The sequence below is a fragment of the Prunus dulcis genome, chromosome 7, assembly GCF_902201215.1.
Source record: "Prunus dulcis chromosome 7, ALMONDv2, whole genome shotgun sequence".
NCBI classification, from domain to species: domain Eukaryota; kingdom Viridiplantae; phylum Streptophyta; class Magnoliopsida; order Rosales; family Rosaceae; genus Prunus; species Prunus dulcis.
In genome coordinates this window covers 13,869,663-13,889,296 of record NC_047656.1, presented here as the reverse complement: position 1 = coordinate 13,889,296, position 19,634 = coordinate 13,869,663, and the positions used below count along the sequence as shown (strand labels likewise).

At 37.2% G+C, this 19,634-nt stretch overlaps 2 protein-coding genes and 2 pseudogenes across 3 annotated transcripts; all 4 read right to left on the bottom strand.

The window, feature by feature from the left end:
• Nucleotides 1–74: 74 nt before the first annotated feature.
• On the bottom strand, nt 75–3,785 carry LOC117633959 (PI-PLC X domain-containing protein At5g67130). The gene is made up of 9 exons (XM_034367833.1): nt 3,536–3,785; nt 3,319–3,441; nt 3,033–3,170; nt 2,653–2,751; nt 2,248–2,551; nt 1,941–2,161; nt 1,768–1,854; nt 676–1,126; nt 75–322 (listed from the first exon to the last, which is right to left on the bottom strand). The coding sequence occupies exons 1-8, from the start codon at nt 3,656–3,658 to the stop codon at nt 947–949; spliced, it is 1,275 nt and encodes a 424-aa protein (XP_034223724.1). The 5' UTR covers nt 3,659–3,785; the 3' UTR covers nt 75–322; nt 676–946.
• Nucleotides 3,786–5,520: 1,735 nt separating this feature from the next.
• On the bottom strand, nt 5,521–13,310 carry LOC117634781 (histone-lysine N-methyltransferase CLF). Of its 2 annotated transcripts, XM_034369000.1 has the most exons (17): nt 13,008–13,310; nt 12,194–12,298; nt 11,779–12,089; nt 10,952–11,113; nt 10,424–10,508; nt 10,095–10,250; nt 9,959–10,006; nt 9,809–9,880; nt 9,009–9,727; nt 8,239–8,374; nt 7,916–8,139; nt 7,635–7,766; nt 6,810–6,900; nt 6,625–6,672; nt 6,420–6,548; nt 6,260–6,337; nt 5,521–6,075 (listed from the first exon to the last, which is right to left on the bottom strand). In XM_034369000.1, the coding sequence occupies exons 1-17, from the start codon at nt 13,068–13,070 to the stop codon at nt 5,884–5,886; spliced, it is 2,751 nt and encodes a 916-aa protein (XP_034224891.1). In that variant the 5' UTR covers nt 13,071–13,310; the 3' UTR covers nt 5,521–5,883. The 2 variants fall into 2 exon arrangements, with proteins under 2 accessions (XP_034224891.1, XP_034224892.1); XM_034369001.1 differs by lacking the exons at nt 10,952–11,113; nt 11,779–12,089; nt 12,194–12,298; nt 13,008–13,310 and having other exon boundaries at nt 5,633–6,075; nt 10,095–10,282.
• Nucleotides 13,311–14,215: 905 nt separating this feature from the next.
• LOC117635418 lies at nt 14,216–15,569 on the bottom strand (annotated as a pseudogene).
• Nucleotides 15,570–17,702: 2,133 nt separating this feature from the next.
• On the bottom strand, nt 17,703–19,484 carry LOC117635417 (annotated as a pseudogene).
• Nucleotides 19,485–19,634: the final 150 nt, after the last annotated feature.

Here is a 19,634-nt window from a genome sequence, read left to right as displayed (position 1 = left end):
AAGAGTACATTCTATGATTGAAACTAGACCATCCGCAGGCTGAAGGTCGAATCTGAGTGAGTACTGCGTAAAGATGAAGTAAAGACCCAAATACCTCTTCCGTTTTACGATATTGACATCGAAATAAAAAAGGAAATGAAAGAGAACAGGACCTAATTAATAGTGGGAAAAGCAAACCAAAGAAATACAACAATTAGGAAATCCTGCCAAAGAAATACAACAATTAGGAAATCCTAGTATTGAGAATACGAGCACTTCTACAAATGCTAGGCCATACAATCCCCTATTCATACTACGCACACGCCATTCCCTAACAAAAGACCTGAAAACGCAAAAGAAACATGTTAGTACTCAATGCAATGTTAGTACTCAATGCAATGTTTGATTGTGATAAAAATATGCGTATTCCACAGTATACACAAATCAAACGTATAAAAGACAGACCAAACTCATTACGAATGTCAAAATGTGTATAAAACCAAAAGGAGTGACGTCTATTTAAAAAAGCAGTAACCCAGTGAACTCTTGACCACCAACCGTATGTAACAAAGTAAGAAATAGAAATGAAGTTGATATGTACTACTGGGATATCCGTATTGAGCTTCTAAGGTAAAAGGTGAAATATATACTTTGCAATTGTCAACATATAGTCATGTCACGAGGAAGGCTACATACCTGAACTGATTCCTGGTACATTCTTGGTCCTTCAGGGTCACTATCTACTGCCGATGCCTCTGCAACTCCATAATTCTTGTCCCAATAGAATCAGAAAAGTTTTTCATTTACAATCCATATGTCATTACTCTACCAATCACAGAACCACTACTTGACCTTCCACTCAACTAGGCAGGGCGTAACTGTTATCACTCTAAATTTTAGTATGACATAAAAGAAGCACCCAAAGAAGTAACTCACTAATGAACTATCTAGTATTTAGACGTTGCAGTCATAACCAAAATGCCATCAATGGAATATAAAACATAAAGACAACCAAGCGATTCGGAGAATAGACTGTTGACGCAGATTTTGCAAACTGAACAGAGCCAGTAAAGCTTCCTGCATTATTGGTTACTGGACTTCTAGTTGGTACAGAAACATTCTTGCAAGATCCAAAAGGTGCTCCAGCCTGTGAAAACCCAACAGTAGAGTGTTTTCTTACAATTATTACTACAAAAATTGGTGTGTCACCACAAGAGTATAGGTAGATCAGTAGAACCACCCTAAATTGGCCTTTGATAAGTCAAGATTTAAAACAGAGAATCCAGAAAGTCTTGGAATAATAAGATGTTGAATCAAGTTCAACTCCAAAATACGTTGCATAACATTTCAGTGTTGGGACAAAAATGGACATGTAAAGATCATAATTCTTGACCTTGAAAAATATTCTCATCAAAATGATATAAAACCTTTCAATCTTACCCGGACACAAAAAATACTACTTGGAAAGGAGAAGGAACAATACATTCGTATCAGTAATTAGTCTTGACATGTAGACCATTTCTAGATTCAGATAGGTACCTATAATTAAGTTGACGTAAAATTATATAAAATAAAAAAAACTCTGACATGTTGTACAAACAATATTTTTAGTTTTAGACAGATAAGAAATGTTAGAAAATTTGGTGAGTTGTTGGACATATTGTTAAGGTTGGAGAGAGTCAGAATCAGGCCACAAGACTTTTTTACCACTGGTTTGGATGGGAAAAAACAATAGAGAAGTTCACAAAGAACAAAAATGAAATATGGAAACCAGTACTACAAACAAACCTGGCAGGCACTGACAGTACTACACCCACAAAGTGTCCGGCCATTCATTCTATCAACAGCATCAAACACACCTACTCCATCACTCCTCTGCATTAATATCATTTTATGCTAGTTAAATGCCTAGTTGCATGATGTTTTAGTATTTACTTCTTCCTTCGCTAAAATTTCCATACCATGTAAAAGTTGACTGCCAAAAAATTTGGCATCGCCCCTGCTGCTTTGTAACAGGTACCAACCATCTCCTCAAGTGAAGTTGAATGCTCCTTGCAAGCTTCAGCTTCAACTGGATATGTTGGGAAATAATTTTGGAAGAAAAGAGACGCACTTTTTGAATTAAGTGGCTTTGATTCTTTTCTCTTTGGGCATGAGCCTGGTTTCACCCCAGGATCTCCAGCTGAAACCCAGTAAGCATTCAGCTGTTAACTATACAATTCAAATATAATTTGAAGGGAAGATGGTGTTTCATATATGATTACTTACATTCGTTTTCCACCATATACTTCCATTGATAAGCTATTCCTTCTAGTGCTTCCTTTGAACCATCAGAGGTGAAAACAAGAAGCCGGTGGTTCTCTTGCACCATCTCAGTCACAGTGGGCCAATCTTCACCCTTCCTCGGCATTTTGGATACAGGAAACCAATACTTGTCTAACCCAGCCTTAGTAAATAATGTTGTTAATCCTTTTGGAGTTTTCACATAGTCCTCCAGTATAATGGTCACAATCTCTGTTGGGTTCTGACTTAAAAATGCTTCCACTTCCGTCAAAGTGTTAATTGCAGGTTGCTGTGAACAACCCAATGCACACATTATAAACAGCCTCTCAAAACTATAACCATAGAATTCACATAATAAGTGTTAAGTTGACAAGATGGAAGAGAGATTACAAATGCAGTGAAGTTGAAACATTGCCTCTGAAAAGAATGGCAAAGCCAGATATCATTCTCGAAATCGTACACATCCAACATCAGTCCCCTCACTCCATTCTAAAAACAGTATCACACAAGTTAAGACAGAGGTTTGTATAATTAAGGAATAAAAGATGCAATCACAGATAATTTCATTCTAATATTAAATTCCAAGAAACAAAGTAAAAGAAACGAATAACATTTCAAACGTATCATACTCTGCTGTTTTCAGTGACTTTATGATTTTGTTTTTAAGAAACTACAGAAACAGAAACCGTAAAGTTCAATTCTCATCTCCTTAGTTTCTCCTCAAACTCTTAGAAACCAAAACTGCCATAAAGAGAACTGAAAGCACATACCCTTAACTGATTAGTAACAGTGTCTTCTTGATTGTAAAATGTCAGTCTTTGAACACCAGGCAAAGGCGGTGCATCAACGATGCTGAAAGAGTTATGAGTCACCAACCATGTGTACTTGTTGAAAGGCAACCCATTAATCTACAACATCAAGAAATTGCAAAAAACTACTCAGACCCATGATCAAATTCATTCAAAGAAAAAATGGGCCGACAACAATTTCTTGAATTTTGCTCAAAATAGCTCAAATCCATCACAAATATACGAATTTAAAGTCCAAAAAGCTTACAATTGAAGTGGGTGCGATTGCTTGGCCTCTGGTACAGACGGGTTGATTCTTGCCCGAAGCAGGGCAGTTGCCACAGTAAAGACCTGGCCCACAGTCTGTGGCTGCTGCACAAGCTTCTAGAACCTGTAAATTATAGAACTTTCAGCTCAAATTCAGAGAGAAAATGCGAAATTGTACAGATCTTGAGCAATAAAATGGGGAAAGTAAAGAGAGAAACCTGGCAAGCGCCATTGGAGCAAGCAGCGGAAATGGTGACCAGGACTGAGAAGAGTAACAGAGAGAGGTAACCAGCTGATGTGGCCCTGCATAAGCCACGGTGGTCTGCGGAGCACGGTAGCATGGCAATTTGCTTATGCAAGGAGCTCCAGAAAGCCACCGCCCAGAGAGTGAGAGAGGAACTGAGGCAGTCTCGGAGACAAAGCAAAAGACAGAATTTTTACTGTTGAGTGAGGGTGACAAGTTTTTGTGTCTTAAACGCGGGCTTTATCACCTTTAATTTTTCTCTCTTGTTTTTAAGGTAAAAAGGCAGCACTTTTTTTTTATCTGCCAAGGTTCCATTGCTAACCCTCGTCGTTTTCCTTTGTTTGTTATTGTTATTTACAGATGTTAAATTTATATTTAATGGAACAAATTGACATTTTCTTACCCAAAATCCCTCAATTCACCTGGTATGTCAAATAAATATATTACTTTATTGTGTGCTTTCTTTTGTGTTGATACACCTAAACCCTTCAATAAACAATGGGGAAAAAAATATATTGGACGCTACCTTTTCATGCTATCTAAATTGGTATATCTAGTCAGAATTTATGTCTTTTTTTTTTTGGATGTTTTGTTGTCTAATTTTAACATTATCCACTCTATTATAGATTTTACTCATTAGTTGGAGATGCTCTAAAATTAAGTTCTTTTTCTGACTTATGAATTTTAGTTCATATGATTGAATGCAATTTCAGAATAACTTATTTGTAAGAAATGTTTCTATTTTTTCTCCTAATAAGTGATCAAGTAACTAGCACGTGAGTATATATTGCAAGAGGAAAGATGCAAGTTTCTCCGATTAAATGAGAAATTACTAAGTTTGAGTGTAAATTGTATGTTTTATAGAAAAATAAAAGCCTTTAGTCAATTCCGTATTTAATAACCCTAAGAAAGCCCTAAGCACCTCTCCCTTTTCTTTTTAGGTGAATTGGAGCTTCACTTCAACCACACATTCGACTAATGTTTCCAAACAATTTAAGATCAACGGTAATGAGTTTGATAGCAACAAGGATTTGACCTACGAAGAAAAATAAGATATTTAGTCATATATTTATTCTTAGCACTAATAATATAGATAAAACCATACACCATTTAATTTCTATGAACAAACTAAAAAAAAAAATCTAAAAAATGACAGTTGACCCTATTGAATTTAATTTTGATTATTAAATTATTTTGATGCCCTATTGAATGTTTTTGGCTTTTTTTTAATGAGATTTTGGAGTTGGGTTTGTTTTAAGAAATCAATGGCAGTTTTGTAATTTAAAAGATGTTAAAAGCTTTTTTGTTATGTTGTAAACGGGCTTTGGGTGTGTTTCTAAAGTCCATTTCATATAAAGTTTTTTTTTTATAATTTGAGTTCCTATATTGGGTATATTAGTGAATATCCCAAGAAAAATTGGCTTATCTTTCCCTAGAATGAAGTGTTCCTCTTTATATACAAATTAGTTTGACAAATACACAAACTACAAAAAAAGAAGCACCAGAAAATGACCTACTAACATTCGTGTAGTGTGTGAGTTTCGTATATTATCGCATATCTTAATAAGAAAAGTTTTTAAAAAAGAAAAAAGAAAAAAAAGCACCAAGTATTTTCTGAATTTAACAATGAATTTTTGCTACATATTTATCTTTTTCTTCTTTTTTTTCAGTGGTCAATGGTGGTTTGTCTTTGAAAGCTTTGGATTTTTGCCACAGATGATAAGGTACATATAAGTGCCTCTCACATGGTAGGGTAGGCTTCAGCTCAGCGACTTCAACTGTGGGGCACTTGGGTCGGTAAGAAACATTAATGTAAAAATGTTGTCAGCAGTTGGTTCTTAGTTGTAAGTTCAGAGTCTAGACAACTTGAAGTTGCGTCCAAGAATAGATCTTTTTTCAGGCCAGAGGTCCAAGAATATATCGAAGGGGGGAACTTAAGCAATCTGATTAATCAAGGCATTAGGTAAATTGGATACATCTAAGCTTTTAATAATCAGAAAATAGTTGAGCCAGTCAAGGGCAGGAAGGTAATTTCAGATAACCATCATTGCCTTCAAGTTCAAGTCCTGTCTGTTGAATGAAATTCATGTCAACTGGTATTTTTGATTCAGTATGCTTGTAACTTTTCCAGCTCAGGAAGTACATTGGAAATAAACATGAATTGTTAGAAAATAAATACTATTCAATTTCTGCTTTGGGAAGGCAATGGCCTCTCCAACAAAATGATCAAGAATACATCTGTGGTCAAAGAAAATGATGCATCATTACCTGTAAAAGAATGGCCAAAAAAAATTGTAAATCTAAGATTAAAATTGATTCAGGTTAAGCAAGCTTCTTTGCACGACCACTTGAAGGAGCACCATCATCCTTCTTGGATCCCGATGCCTCAGGCTTCCGAGCCCAGGCAGGAGCTCTATCCGGCTCATAACGATAATCGTAGAAAAGTTCCTCTCCTGCAGTAATCCGTTCCTTGGCAAATATGCCCACCCTATGATCTCCAGCAACCATAATGACCTGCCATGGAAGGGTTCAATGTAAAATCTACAATTTTTTCAAATAAGAAAAAAAGCCCCTATACATGATGCTTCTATCTGTCCGAACAGTTCTGAATCCAAAAGAACAACAATCCAAATAGTTCCAATTAAAAATCATGTGAAACTAAGTGGGGAATCCCCAAGCAAGGACGTCAAAAGGGTACCTTTGCATAACAATTCGGATCTGGAGCATGGTTGGCAAACTTCAATTTGTCACCCTTCCGATAGGCATCAAGGACAAACTGTACAAGACAAATGCTTATTCACACCAGTGAAAAAAAAGAGGTTAGAAATCACATGGAATCCAAAGGTTGATACACATACCTGATCGTTCAGATTGAAGAGAAATGATGAATTTTCACGGTCATATATTTTTCCACGCTTATCTGCTTCCCGATGTGAGATCAACTCCCCAGTATACTCACCAAGGTATTCATGCTTGCCAACGCTATTCTGGAGGGTGGCTAGGAAAATTAGCCAGCAGCAAAAGCAAAAGCATGCACAAGATATCTTAAAATTGGGACACTACCTTTAAGAAAGCACCCCAGCCAGATACGTCAGATCTTCCAAGTAAGACCTGAATGTACATGAGAATAAAAGCAGTCATTACTAGAGGACTTCAATGTCCAACAACTTTAATACTTTTTCACTTAAACGGCAGCTTTTGACCATGCATCTATAGTAGGAAAGAAATAGTAAAGAGAAGTTGATTACCCTCTGTTGTTGTTTCAGAAGCAGCTTCATATTTCTACACTCATAATTGTCACCTCTTTGGTTTGGAACCCCAAGGGACCCATCACCGCAACTGCAAATGACATTGAACAGTTCCTTGTAGCAGAAAGTTGAACAGAGAACAAAAGCAGCAACCAATTTGTATTTATAAAAGTGAAACACAAATACAAACTCCAAATTTAATTTTCTAGAAAAATAAAAAAGGGTAATTTTTACTTTACTACTGTAAAGTTTACCGACTTTTAGAGTTCGATACATCAAATTTTTTTGGTCTCAGTAGCATACACAGTTGATTTTCTTACTACTTTCATACATGCTGTCAATCTTTCTATTAACAAGTCTGTTAACTGCTGACGTGGCAACAAATGTGCCACATAGACTTACTCCTATGATGACATGTCATCCACATATATTATTAAATAAATAAATAAATAAATAAATAAATAAATAAATAAAAAATAAAAATCCCTCTCTCTCTCTCTCTCTCTCTCTCAGCTCTCTCTCCGTTTTTAATGGTTTAATTCAGTTTCTCATCATTTAATTTTAACCATCTGATTCTAAAATGTGAACACTGTAGAGATATACAGAGCCATAATATAGCCACAGCTTATTTAGGCACAATAAATTTAAAAATGGCAAAGTTGAATGTTCTCAACACTAAACGTTTAGCAAAAGATAAATCCAATCACAATAAGGCACGAGCTGTCTAAAGCACATTGATAATATCATGCATCATAGTCCAAACCCATTACTAAGTGATACAAAAGGATTTTCCACCAAAGAAAAAATAATCAGTTATAAGCTCACCTGACCCAGCAATTCCTACAAACATCGGGATCACATTCCCTGTCTGCAGCAAAGCAGGGGCACTGACGACTCCGGCATTGACTTTTCGCACAATGACAGCCCCTAAATCTATTCTTGCAAGTCTTAGGACACCTAGAAAAAAAAGTTTGGAATTATTATTGGATCCCCTCAAGTCAATGGCAAATCAATGAGGAATGCTGCTGACCAAGATCAAAGTTTAGAAAAAGAAATTAAGTTATCTACCCTTTTCAACAATAATTAAGAGGAAAATAAACGCTCACCCACAGTACTTCTCGCAACAAGTCCCATTTTGTAGACAAGAACACTGCTTTCCACAAGCTGTTTGGCAAGTACATGGATTATACTGCCTGCAAGGCTGATCTTTTCTCTCAGTAATTCGTTTCCTGATTGAATGGTAAGCAGCAGATTTCCAAGTATACTTCAAGCGACGAACTCTACCCCTTCTACGTAAAAATCTTGATCTTCTTCTTGCTTCATTATTACCCTAAAGTTCAAAATAGAATTACTTGTTAGGGCAGGGAGGGTCCTGCCAATAAGCAGATAAGCATATGCAGAAAAAGATCATAAATCCATAAAAATCAACCTTGGAATGTCCTTCGACAAGGGAATTTGCAGCATCACCTTCTTGGCAGGACATCTTACTCTCTGAGTAATTCATATACTGAAAAACCTCCCAGCAATTTTTCATACCATTTAAAAGGTTCCTTGCTATTAAACAGCTGTAATGAGAGATGTGAAACCCATTATAAGGAGACAGGAATAAGTAAATTAAGTATTGAAAACTTTCTACATCTAGCACAATTACACCATATATTTCAAAAGTTCAGGCAAATTGATAACGTAATATATCTACCTTAGGAACTTATCAGACTGTAGATTGATTATAAGTTATAACATTATAGGATTTCTTTTTTGGGTCAGTAATTATAGGATGCTATACATTACAAACTCAAGGATACACATCAAATATATATATTATATATATATATATATACATATATACAGAGAGCTTCCATTGAGAAATCCCTTAAATAAGCTTATTTGGAGGACACCCTTGTAGGGCCCACTGCACATTGTATTTCACTAATCCAAATTGTCTATTTTTTATATAATCATTCAAAGATTATCTCTATAAAAAAAATCACTTGAATCTGATATCATTTGACCCCTCAATTGAGTTATTGAAATTTTAGTACTTTTTTGAAGCACTGTGTTCATTGATTTTGTGGGACACAATTGGATGTCAAAACGGTTTCCGATTTGTCTAATTTTTTGCAAGGATGATCTATGAATGTAGACTTAAAAAATAGATTGTATATATATCGAAGGAAAATACAAATTATATCCACTGACCTGTTCCTGCCAAAAATCTCTATGCCTTTATCGAAAAGGCCTTTTTCAATAGTTTTCCATGTTTTATCATCACTTAATTCTTGTTTATAGATGTTTTCATCCACACACTCTTCTTTCCTCAAATTGTCATCACTACTAGTGCCAGGTGGATCAGCAATTATCTCATCTGATGAACCATCAAGAACATCAACCTGAACTACTTTGTGTCTGCCCTTAGTAGGTGATTCCTTCCTCCTAAACCCTCCACTGGTAGAAGATTTCAGATTTTTTTGTGAAGACGAACTAGTGTCTTCATTATCTTTGCATGAATTTGATCTAAGCTTCATATCACTTGGACAAAGAACAGCATTAACAATGGAATCAGAATCTGAAACCACCATTTTCTTCTGCCTCTTCTGCATGCAAACTAGAACACGCTCTGCAACTCTCTTGCTGTTCCTCTTGCCAATTCCACTTTTTCCTGCTAGCTTAGTCTTTGAGGGTGTTTGATGATGAGTAGCATCCTGCCCGGGTCCATTCTCCGAATCACTGCTTTCTGAGATGGCTTTTGCATTAGATGAAGCACTTTCACTTTGGCCGGACTTTACCTTCCTTCTAGCAGATATAACAGAAGACTTCTTTCTCGTTGACGTTTGAGCACTAGCACAATCTAATGATGTGACATTTTTTTCTTCAACATCACCAGAGCTCACTCTAGCAATTCTTTCAGATTTCAATACCTGAAATGAGACAGTTTGAAACCACATAAATCATTTGTTTGTCAATTCTTTACAACATTCCCAGCTACACAACACACGTACTGATCGATAGCAATTTGGACCACATGATGCATTTTCGGCATCTGGAGAGCTCCAAGGAGGTTGCTTCTCAGCCTGACAATATTTTTCTTTATCAGTGCAGGGTATAAAAATCTGGTCCCACATTCAGACAGCTATTAAACAATTACTTACAGGAAACACAAGATCCTGTGAACATCCGTGTAATCTGCAATCAAACACCTGCCAAAAAGAAACAGCAGAGAAACTACTAAGAAAAGATATCACTAAAAAAGAAACATGCTAGTGAATTTACAAAAGGAATACTTACAAGGCATCGACGACAAAATAGGTTGTCAAATGAATCCAGAGCTGCATCTAGATCTTTATCAAGAAAATAATTCCCATTTTGTGAAATGTCTTCATTATCCATAGTTTTACAACCCCCTACAGCCTCCTCTTCCTTTACGAGAGTATCATATCTTGCCTGTATAAGACGTTTGATGGTGTTTCATATCTCTGTAAAGCCAGCACAAAGCAAATGGGAAACGGCTGGACCAAAGCTTACACTGACTGGTTTTTATCGTGTTATAAATTGGACAGAAGCATGGCAGAATGGGCAAAGTAGTCCAGTAATATAGAAAAAAGAAACTGACATACCTTGACTTCAGAAGGACTTCTAGAGAAACACTGTGCTAATGACTCCAGCACTGGATCAGAGAAGCCAACTTCTTTTATAGCCATGCTGGTAAATTTAATGGAATGACAAGTGAACAATTAGTTCACTTTGCACAACAGTATTAAAGAACATATACTTTTCTCCATATGTATAAAGGATAAGTATAAAACTGAAATTGTGAATCCAAGATGAAAACATGGGTCTCAGACTATATCGTGGCGCCTGAGAACTGTACATATAGGTCATTTGAAATTAACATGTTTGCGCAAAAAGAAAAAAATTACAAAATAATTCAATTAGCTCAGTTGTACTCGGTACAAAAATTGACTTTCCTTTTGGTCTCTTTCCCTTGCACCGTTGTATGTTCAAAATTGACCTAGACAATAGGAGGCTGTGTCCATCCAAGAAAGGGGGGAACAAGTGACAATAACAAAAAGAATTTGACTCTTCCAACTAAAGTTCAGGACTATCACCAAGTATATCACATTAGTTAACATGGTTAAACCAACCTAAGTATGTAGTCTTCAGATTCAACAAAGTCCCTCTTTTCATCTTCTTCATCAACTGCCTCCTCCTCACTATCACTACATATAAGAGCTTCACCCCCATTTTGATCATAATAAATTCTTCTTCGACCTAACACTGACTGATCCTCTGTCATCCTTTGGTTTCTGCACCATACGTCAAACCAAAATATAACCATAATATCTCGAACAAGCTCATATAGGTTGAAAAGGCAAAGAGAAGGACAACACAATTATATGAGAAACTCGTTATGGTGCTTAGTGATACCAATTCAATTCAGTGCATGATGACACACATTTGAACAGGTGCATGTAAAAATTATATATATTTAAAGCAATAATGGATGAATGTAATCATGCAACATTGTCTAAAAATTTGCATGATTCAATTTCAAACAAGGCAGAAGAAGAGGAAAAAGAATCCAATAAATACTATGCATCTTATCTTGTTTATAACAAAGTGTTCAATATATAATAATAAATGTTTATTTTGTACACTAAATCTATTTCAACTAGTCACTCAATAAAATGTCCATAAGATATTAATTTCAAACTACAAAAGAATATGTCAAACTCGTTATGGTGCTTAGTGAAATGTAACCGATTTGCTATGCACTGATTCCATTCTCTTTCCTAGTACAAGAGCTCGAAAATTCATAAGTAAATTTACAAATCAATTATTATGTTCCACAATGTAAAACATATAACTCCACCTCAGACAAGCAAACAAAGGTTGTGCACATGTGAGATTGATATGCAACACAAAGATATAATTCAAATCATGAAAAGTATAGATTATGTGAAGGTTGAACCTGTCCAAAAATATCCATGTAGTATAAGGAGGTAGTCTTTTAACTTCCGGAAGCTTGATAGGACGAACAGAACTCTTGACTGCAACATTAGATTCTAGAAGAACTGCTGTGGACCCATGGCCATCTTCTTGAGAGCCATCCTTACTTACATCAATTCCATTTTGCAAGGCAAATGCATCTTTTTGCCTCTTTGTCAATAGATCTACACTTTTGCCAATATCAATAAACCTATTACTTCCTCTTTCCATTGACAATTTATACAAATTGTTAGTGACACCAGCCAACCTCTGCCTGTTTTCCTCCATTCTTTTCTGCAAAAGAACAAATACCGCGTATTATGATGACAAAACTTGATAAAGTCCTATGACTTTCTGATACCAATGCAACAATAACCATAAGGTCCTTAGGGATGCACCTTAATGGAAGTACCCCGGTTAGAAACAACTTGCTTCTTTAGGGAATCTATGATCAATGAAATCTCCTTCCGGGTTACATCCATGTTTTCTTGTGATGCCGTCATCTGTACAAAATAGATGACAAGTTTGAGCCCACTTAAAAACCCTAAATCATTAAAATAGAAGGTAAAAAAATCCAAACAAAAAGTAGAGAATGAATGAGCATGTAAAAGTCACACTGGACTTGAATGAACACAGAACAAAGGGGCTGCAAGAGATCAGGCAGCACTATCTATCAAGAAGCTGAGCACAAAAAGCTCAATAATTCTGTACTCTTTTTATTATTTTTTCAAGAAAGGAATATCCACAATTTCTGTTGCAATAAACTTTTAAAAATGCAAGCTAAGAAGAGGAAAAGAATACGGCTAGAATCCTCGACCAGCGAAACAATTCTGGCAATGTTTTAACACCATTCCTAAGCTGGAAGATATTTGTCGAAAGTACATGGTAAATGAACTGGAACTTAAATGACCTCGTTGAAATTGGCACTTAAAATCTAACTGAAGCAGAAACCAAATAAGCAATGCTGCTAATTATCCCTCTTTACCAACCCACATTGATAAAATTCATACATAATTGCACCTATATTACATCCATTTATTAAATTCTCATAAAATAAATAAACAAATATATGCACAATATATATATGTGTGTGTGTTTAGGCACACACATTGACCAGAAATATAAGACCTTCCAGTAATGACAGAATTTAAACTGGGTTTTCATGCATTTAGAGAGAGAAAGAGATCGTGCAAAAGCACCGAAGGCTTATACCGGAGGTTCCTGGTGAGGCTCCGATCTATTGGCAGAAGCTGAAGGCGAAGCCTTCGACGCCATTGTCGGAGACGAAGCTCGGGAAGGTTATTCGGACCCGAAACTCAATTGCGGTTCGGATCGCATCCGATTCATACAGAGGATGTTCCGGATAAGAGTGTGAGGAATTATACGGTTTAGGGTTTGGGAAGAGAGGAATTTTGGCGGGTCGGGCTTGAAACCCTAGTCACGTCTCAATTTGGGAGGGTCCAGCTTTGGATTTTCGGTCGTTTTAACGAGACGTATTGCTTTTGTTTTTGTTTTTGAATATGAATTGTATTCTTTTTTTATTCTATGGGTTCAAAATTTCAAAAAAAAGGTAATTTATTTGGTGGGTTTGGTAATGGGAAAAAGTTAAATAAGTTGGGGGGAAAAGGAAAGTCACCGTCTATTTTGAATTGTCTACTGTGTTCTACGTATTTTAGATTTTCTAAATAAACTAATAAACTCTCAAGATTTTAAATAAAAGAGTAATAATCCATAAACAGAAATAAAATCCATATGTCTGCCTTTATCTATTTATATAAAGGCCGAAGGACTTAAAAGTGGTTGTTCCAATGTGCATATAGTCTGAGGGCTATACATATATAGAAAGAAAAGTTGTCCTTTTTTCCAAATTAATTCAAGCCATTAATTTAACTTCTGACATGAAAAAGATTGAATGTAAATTGTCCTTTATTGTTAAAAAAAACATATTGAATGTCCTTGGTTGTTAAAAAAAATATGTTGAAAGTTCGGGTGTGATTTGAAAAGTTGTCATGGGCGTATATCTTATGGGATATGGATTTTGTGCTATAATTTCTTCTGTCATGATCTGCTTGACTTTGTGTTTTATAATTCGATCCCCTTAAATTCATAAACGTCTCGCTCCACTCCCTTATATAGTTCTCTGTTTAGCATTCCGTTAAAGAAAACTATTGTTCAATCAATAATGTCGTTCAAACAGAGGGTTTGCCAAATTTATGTTCAAGTAGGAGTGTGCTATGATATGGGTTTCAAATGAACAGCTTACTGGAATTGTGAAACCAAAAATCACAATAAGGACAGCTTTTGATAAATTACTTATTAGAGATGCTTTGATTCATCTACTTAAGAACCTTTGGATGTTTAAGCAAATGGACAAACTTTGATTTGCAAGTTAACATAAAAATATACAAGAGTGTACTTCTTCATGTGAGCACAGCCTCCACGAACTCCGCATCCTCTGCCATAGCATGTAGAGTCTCAGGCAAAAGGCAAACTTCAAAATCAATACTTCCTTCTTCAGCCCGGGAAAGACAGTTGACTTACCGTTCATTTTGTTCTCAGATCCGCTTTGCACAGCAACCGGTCTTCCCCATCCAAAATCATTACCATACACATTGAACCGCGGCGAGCTTCCTGTAAGCAATGAAAAAGTGCTACTAGTAGTACTTGTCGGGATGTTTTCCCTCAATTTTGAACTTACTGTAGGGGTTTTTGCCCAATCCTCTAAGACCTTCATCACTTGTTCAGCTGTCAAGGAAGCTATCGTTTTGTTTATATGCAAAGCCGCCCAGCCTAGTTCATGTTGTAAAAGCTCCCCTGCAGTGGACTTCACATGAACCCCTTGAAGCGCATTTCCAAGGTATTCTTTGGGCAATGGAGGTTTCAATTTTGGCCTCAATCCTACTGCAATCTTGTAGATAATCTCCTGATCAAGGTTGAGATGACTGGCGTGTGTTACGGCTCGCCAAAGATGAGCCATTGAAGGGATTAGATGTTATGAGTACCCATCTCAGCATTGGCCTTGGATTTGAGCTGTGCAGTTTTCTCCTTGGAAAAATGAAATACCCTTTGCAAATAATTTAATGAGATAGGAGGATTAAGCTTATCCGGTATTTTACTGTATGAGAAGCGTATGTGAATTGGAAGATCAAATACACCGTCAAGAAATTGAGGATCGAAAACGGGAGGGGGTTGAAAATTTTCATCAGAGCCGGAACGAGAGATCTCAGACCAAGTGTTAAAGAAGTGCCAGAATGATGATCCATCAACACCACAGTGGTTCATAGTGCAACCTATGAAAATGCCATCAACGAGCTCAGTTACTTGCACTGCAAGCAATGGTTTTGGGACCCCTTCGTAGTTCAAAACCCCATTCATGGAGAAGAGGGTTGGAGACAATGTCATCTGGAATATAAAACAGGGTCAAGGATATCAGCCACCTTGATACCATCAGCAGCTGCATGAACAAAAAGAGCTCCATCACCGTTACAGTTGATGGAAAAACAAGTACCGGCTTTATCTTGGCTTTCAACAGCGGCTAGGCGGCCAGCAAGCGGGTAGAAGATATTCAAGGTCTGGGAAGAGTGGCTTTTAGGTGTTGTATCAAGCTGTTGCTCTGTTCTGACTCTGTCGATTTTCGAAGGAGAAGCCCTTTTGGATATAATCAATTTGGCTTAGTTTCAAATCTCATGGAGTTAACTCAATTAATCTCTGCTTTAAGTGATCATGGCTTGTTGGCCGGACAATAGCTGTCGACATCTGCGGGATCTGAGCCATTTTTATTTTCCCAATTCAAGTGGACAACACTGAGACTAGACCACAACATTAAACGTTGAATGATGACACTGTTGTGAGTATGGTTAGTAGGCTACGCCATTTTTCTAGTGTCTTGGACCAAGACTCAAAAAAAACAAACCCAACCAATCTGTTTGGGGTGGTCAAAATTCACCCAATCCACCGTGGAGAAATGCTAACGGCCTAGATGAAATCTGCCAAGAGCAGATCCACCGAAACTATTCCGCCAAAGGGATGGGAGCAATGCCGCCAATTCCAATCTACCAACTCTAATTTGCCGAAATCTCAAATGGCCAATAAATTCTCCAATTGGCTGTGAGAAGAAAACCCAAGTTTTTGTAAGAGTTCTTGACTTCAATAGTCAAAGGCTATGGCATATATATTAATAAATAAATATGACAGTTTTCTAGGTGGATCTGAGAGCTCCCACGGCAACTTCTGTGGATTCTCAACCAAATCTTGAATCTCCAATATCTGAATATTTGGAGAACTCAACCTGTGGTCGATATCCGAATATTTGGAGAGCTCAAAGATGGTCCAATGTGGAGCCAAGCCCCAAATGCAAATCTAAAAACTTGGAGGTCCAAGCCCAATCTACAGATCCAAACCCAAGATTTCCGAAGAATTGCATGCACATGACAGAGGCCTTACAAGAAAAGAGATCAAAGGGAGTTATGATAATCTGGAGTATTCTGAAAGAAGAGAAAATCAAGCAAACAAATTATCTCAATCAAAGCAATCCCATGGATTTGGGGAGCCTCAGACAGAAGGAGTTTCAAAAGAGTTGACCTCGGCAATTTAATGGCCAACTCATGGGCTGGCAGATGCCCCTATATAAACCTCATCAGACAAAGGGAGAAGACACACATCATCAAACACACAAACCTATTTTTCATATCACACTTTTTTTCTTTCCCTAGACTTAGGATTTTACTTTTTAAGCACTTAGTGTAGCAAGTTCTTCCTTTTCCTAGTGTAAGTTTACTTTCTTTCAATTTACATTTTCTTGTCTTTTAAATTCAAGTTTATTTCAATTGCCTTACTTTTCATTGTTAGCGAATTTTCATTAAGTCTAATTTCAAGTTAATTTAGTTTATCATTCTTATCATTCTTATCTCACTCTTACTTTATTTTATGTTTACTTATCACTTTGATCTACTTTATCGCACTTTAATTCTTGTCTTTAGTTCAATCACATATTTAATTTATTTGCATTGTTTTTACTTAAAAGCCCTAGAAATCACAAAAACATCCATACGAAGCTTAACCATCCTCGACCTTGAGGAAGTGAAAGCACTTAGGCTAAGAGAAGGTTCGTTGCTTGGCTGATCAGTCACTTGATCAGAAGTCAGAAGTGCAACATTACCATCCAACCTTTCCATCCAAGCTATTTGGTGGCTTGGTGGTGGCACGCCTAGGCAACTCGAAGAAGAAGTACCAAAAGTTCCTTCCGTCAGCCACCTCGGCCGAAAAGAAGGAAACACAATCAAAATCAGATCTTTATTTAAATAGGGCGGTAGCTTTACTGCTTCTACAATGATTAACAAACATGATGGAATCTGGACACAAAATACCAAAAATAGGGGTCAAGCTCAAGAGACATATTAGCAAAATGAAGTAAATGGCAGACGGAAAAACTTTTTTAAAAATGATCTACGACTGGCTTTTATTACCTCAGCTCTTTCGAATGATGCCATGCTCGCATCCTTTTTTTTTTTAATAACTTCATGATATTCCCAAAACAGAAAACGAAAAAGAAAATTTGATTGTAAGATATGCGTGTGTGTGTTTCAGATGGAGATATCGAAATATAGTTTTTTTGTTTTTGGGTTCCATTGGATGTGTACTACGTAGTAGTATTAAAACCTGAGATTTTGAATTTGACTTGCTAATAAATATATTTTTGGTTATGAGTGAATTTGAAGTACTACTTTGTTTTTCTTGAGCACTTGAATTCCAAATGATCTTAAATAGTAAAATTAGAAAATTTACATATAAGTTTTCAAGTCTCTGCAGCTGTGCCAGTTGTATATGGAAAAGAAAAGAAAGAAAAAAAAAAGGGATCCAAATTACACCAACTTTCTTCTCAATCTAATATAATATATGTGACCAAATTAAAGTTGGATTGGATCCTTTTATTAGAGATGCTTGATTCAGCTAACTATGGTACTCTTACCAACGTCAATACATAGTTCAGGTGATCACAGACTCCATGAATTCTGCATCATCCAGCATAGCTTGTAGAGTCTCAGGCAAAAGGCAAGCTTCAAAATCAATACTCCCTTCTTCAGCCCCAGGAAAGACAGTGAACTTCTCATTCATGTTGTTGGAAGCTCCGCATAGCACGGCAACCGGTCTTCCCCACCCAAAATCATTGCCATACACATTGAACCGTGGCGAGCTTCCGGTGAGCAGTCCCACAGATTTTGGATCCCACAGAATCGAAAGAAATGTTGGGGCTTTCACCCAATTCTCCAAATACTTGCTTACTTGTTCAGGTGTCAGGGAAGCAATTGCTTTTGTTTATCTGGGAAGCCGCCCAGCCTAGTTCATGTTGCATCAGCTCACCTGCAGTAGACCTCACAGTAATGCCTAGAACCGCATTTCCGAAATACTCTTTTGGCAACATCTGCTTCAATCTTTGCCTCAACCCCGGTGCAATCAGATAAGAAACCTCTTGGTTAGGGTGGAGAAGTCTGCCACGCGTTGTGGCTCGCCAGATATGAGCCATGAGTGACTGAAGAGATGAGATGTTATTGGTGCCCATCTCAGCATTGGCCTTTGCCTTGAGCTCTGCTACTTTCTCTTTGGAAAAATGAAACACTGCCCTTTGTGAAGAATCAGAAGGCGGTGCAGCCATATGCTGCTTACTCATGATTTCATTGCAGGGGAAGGGCAGATGAATTGGGAGACCAGTCAGGCTATCATAAAACTCATGATGGCCAAATACAGGGCGAGGTTGAGAAATTATATCAGAGCCAGTACCAGTACGAGCGATTTCAGACCATGTATTAAGAAAATGCCAGAATGAGGTACCGTCCGCAGCCACATGGTTTATGCTGCAGCCGATAAAAAATGCCATCAACAAGCTCAGTTACTTGCACTGCGAGCAATGGTTTCGAAACGCCTTCATAGCCCCGAACTGCATTCAAGGGAAAGAGGTTGCAGACGACGTGATCATGAATGTAGACAGGGTTAAGGACTTCAGCCACCTTGACGCTGTCACCAGCTGCATGAACAAAGTGGGATCCTGCGCCGTTGCAGTCGATGGAAATACAAGTAGTGGTTTTATCTTCATTTTCCGTCACGGCCAGACGGCCAGCAAGCGGGTAGAAGACATTCAAGGCAAGGGAAAGGGAGGCTTTGAGGTGTTGCACCAAACCGTTGCTGTGTTCTTCCTCTGCTGGTTTGGTGAAGAGAATCCCCTTTTGGATATAATCAATTTCGGGGCATCGCAGATCCCATGGAGTTAACTCAATTGATCTACGATTTAACTCACATGTTGGTCCAACGTTACTCGTAGAGATATGCCGAATCTGATTAATTTTCTTCTTATGTGTTTTTATTTCTTCCCACAATGTGGACAGCAAACACAATTATATATAAAATGTGTCCCAACTTACTTTGGTTTGGCGGTTGCAAGAACATATATATATATATATATATATATATATAATAATTCTCACTTGTTCTGGCAACCAGAATTCAAACATCAAGTGAAATTCAACCAGAATCCAATGAATGCATTGGTGACGTACAATAATTTAGTTTTGTACCATCACATGTAGCAAATGGCTCTATATAATAATTCAAAAATGATAGTCATACGTACTATCTCTCTAACAGAGATGGGTCGATCAGCAGCTGCATGGACAAGAAACAAGGTTCCATCGCCATTACGGTGGATGTAAAAACAAGTGGTGTTATCTTCATTTCAATCACGGCTAGGCGGCCGGCAAGCGGGTAGAAGATGTTCAAAGTTTGAGAAAGAGTGGCTTGTAGGTGTCGTATCAAGCTGTTGCTCTGTTGGTTTTTGAAAGAGAAGCC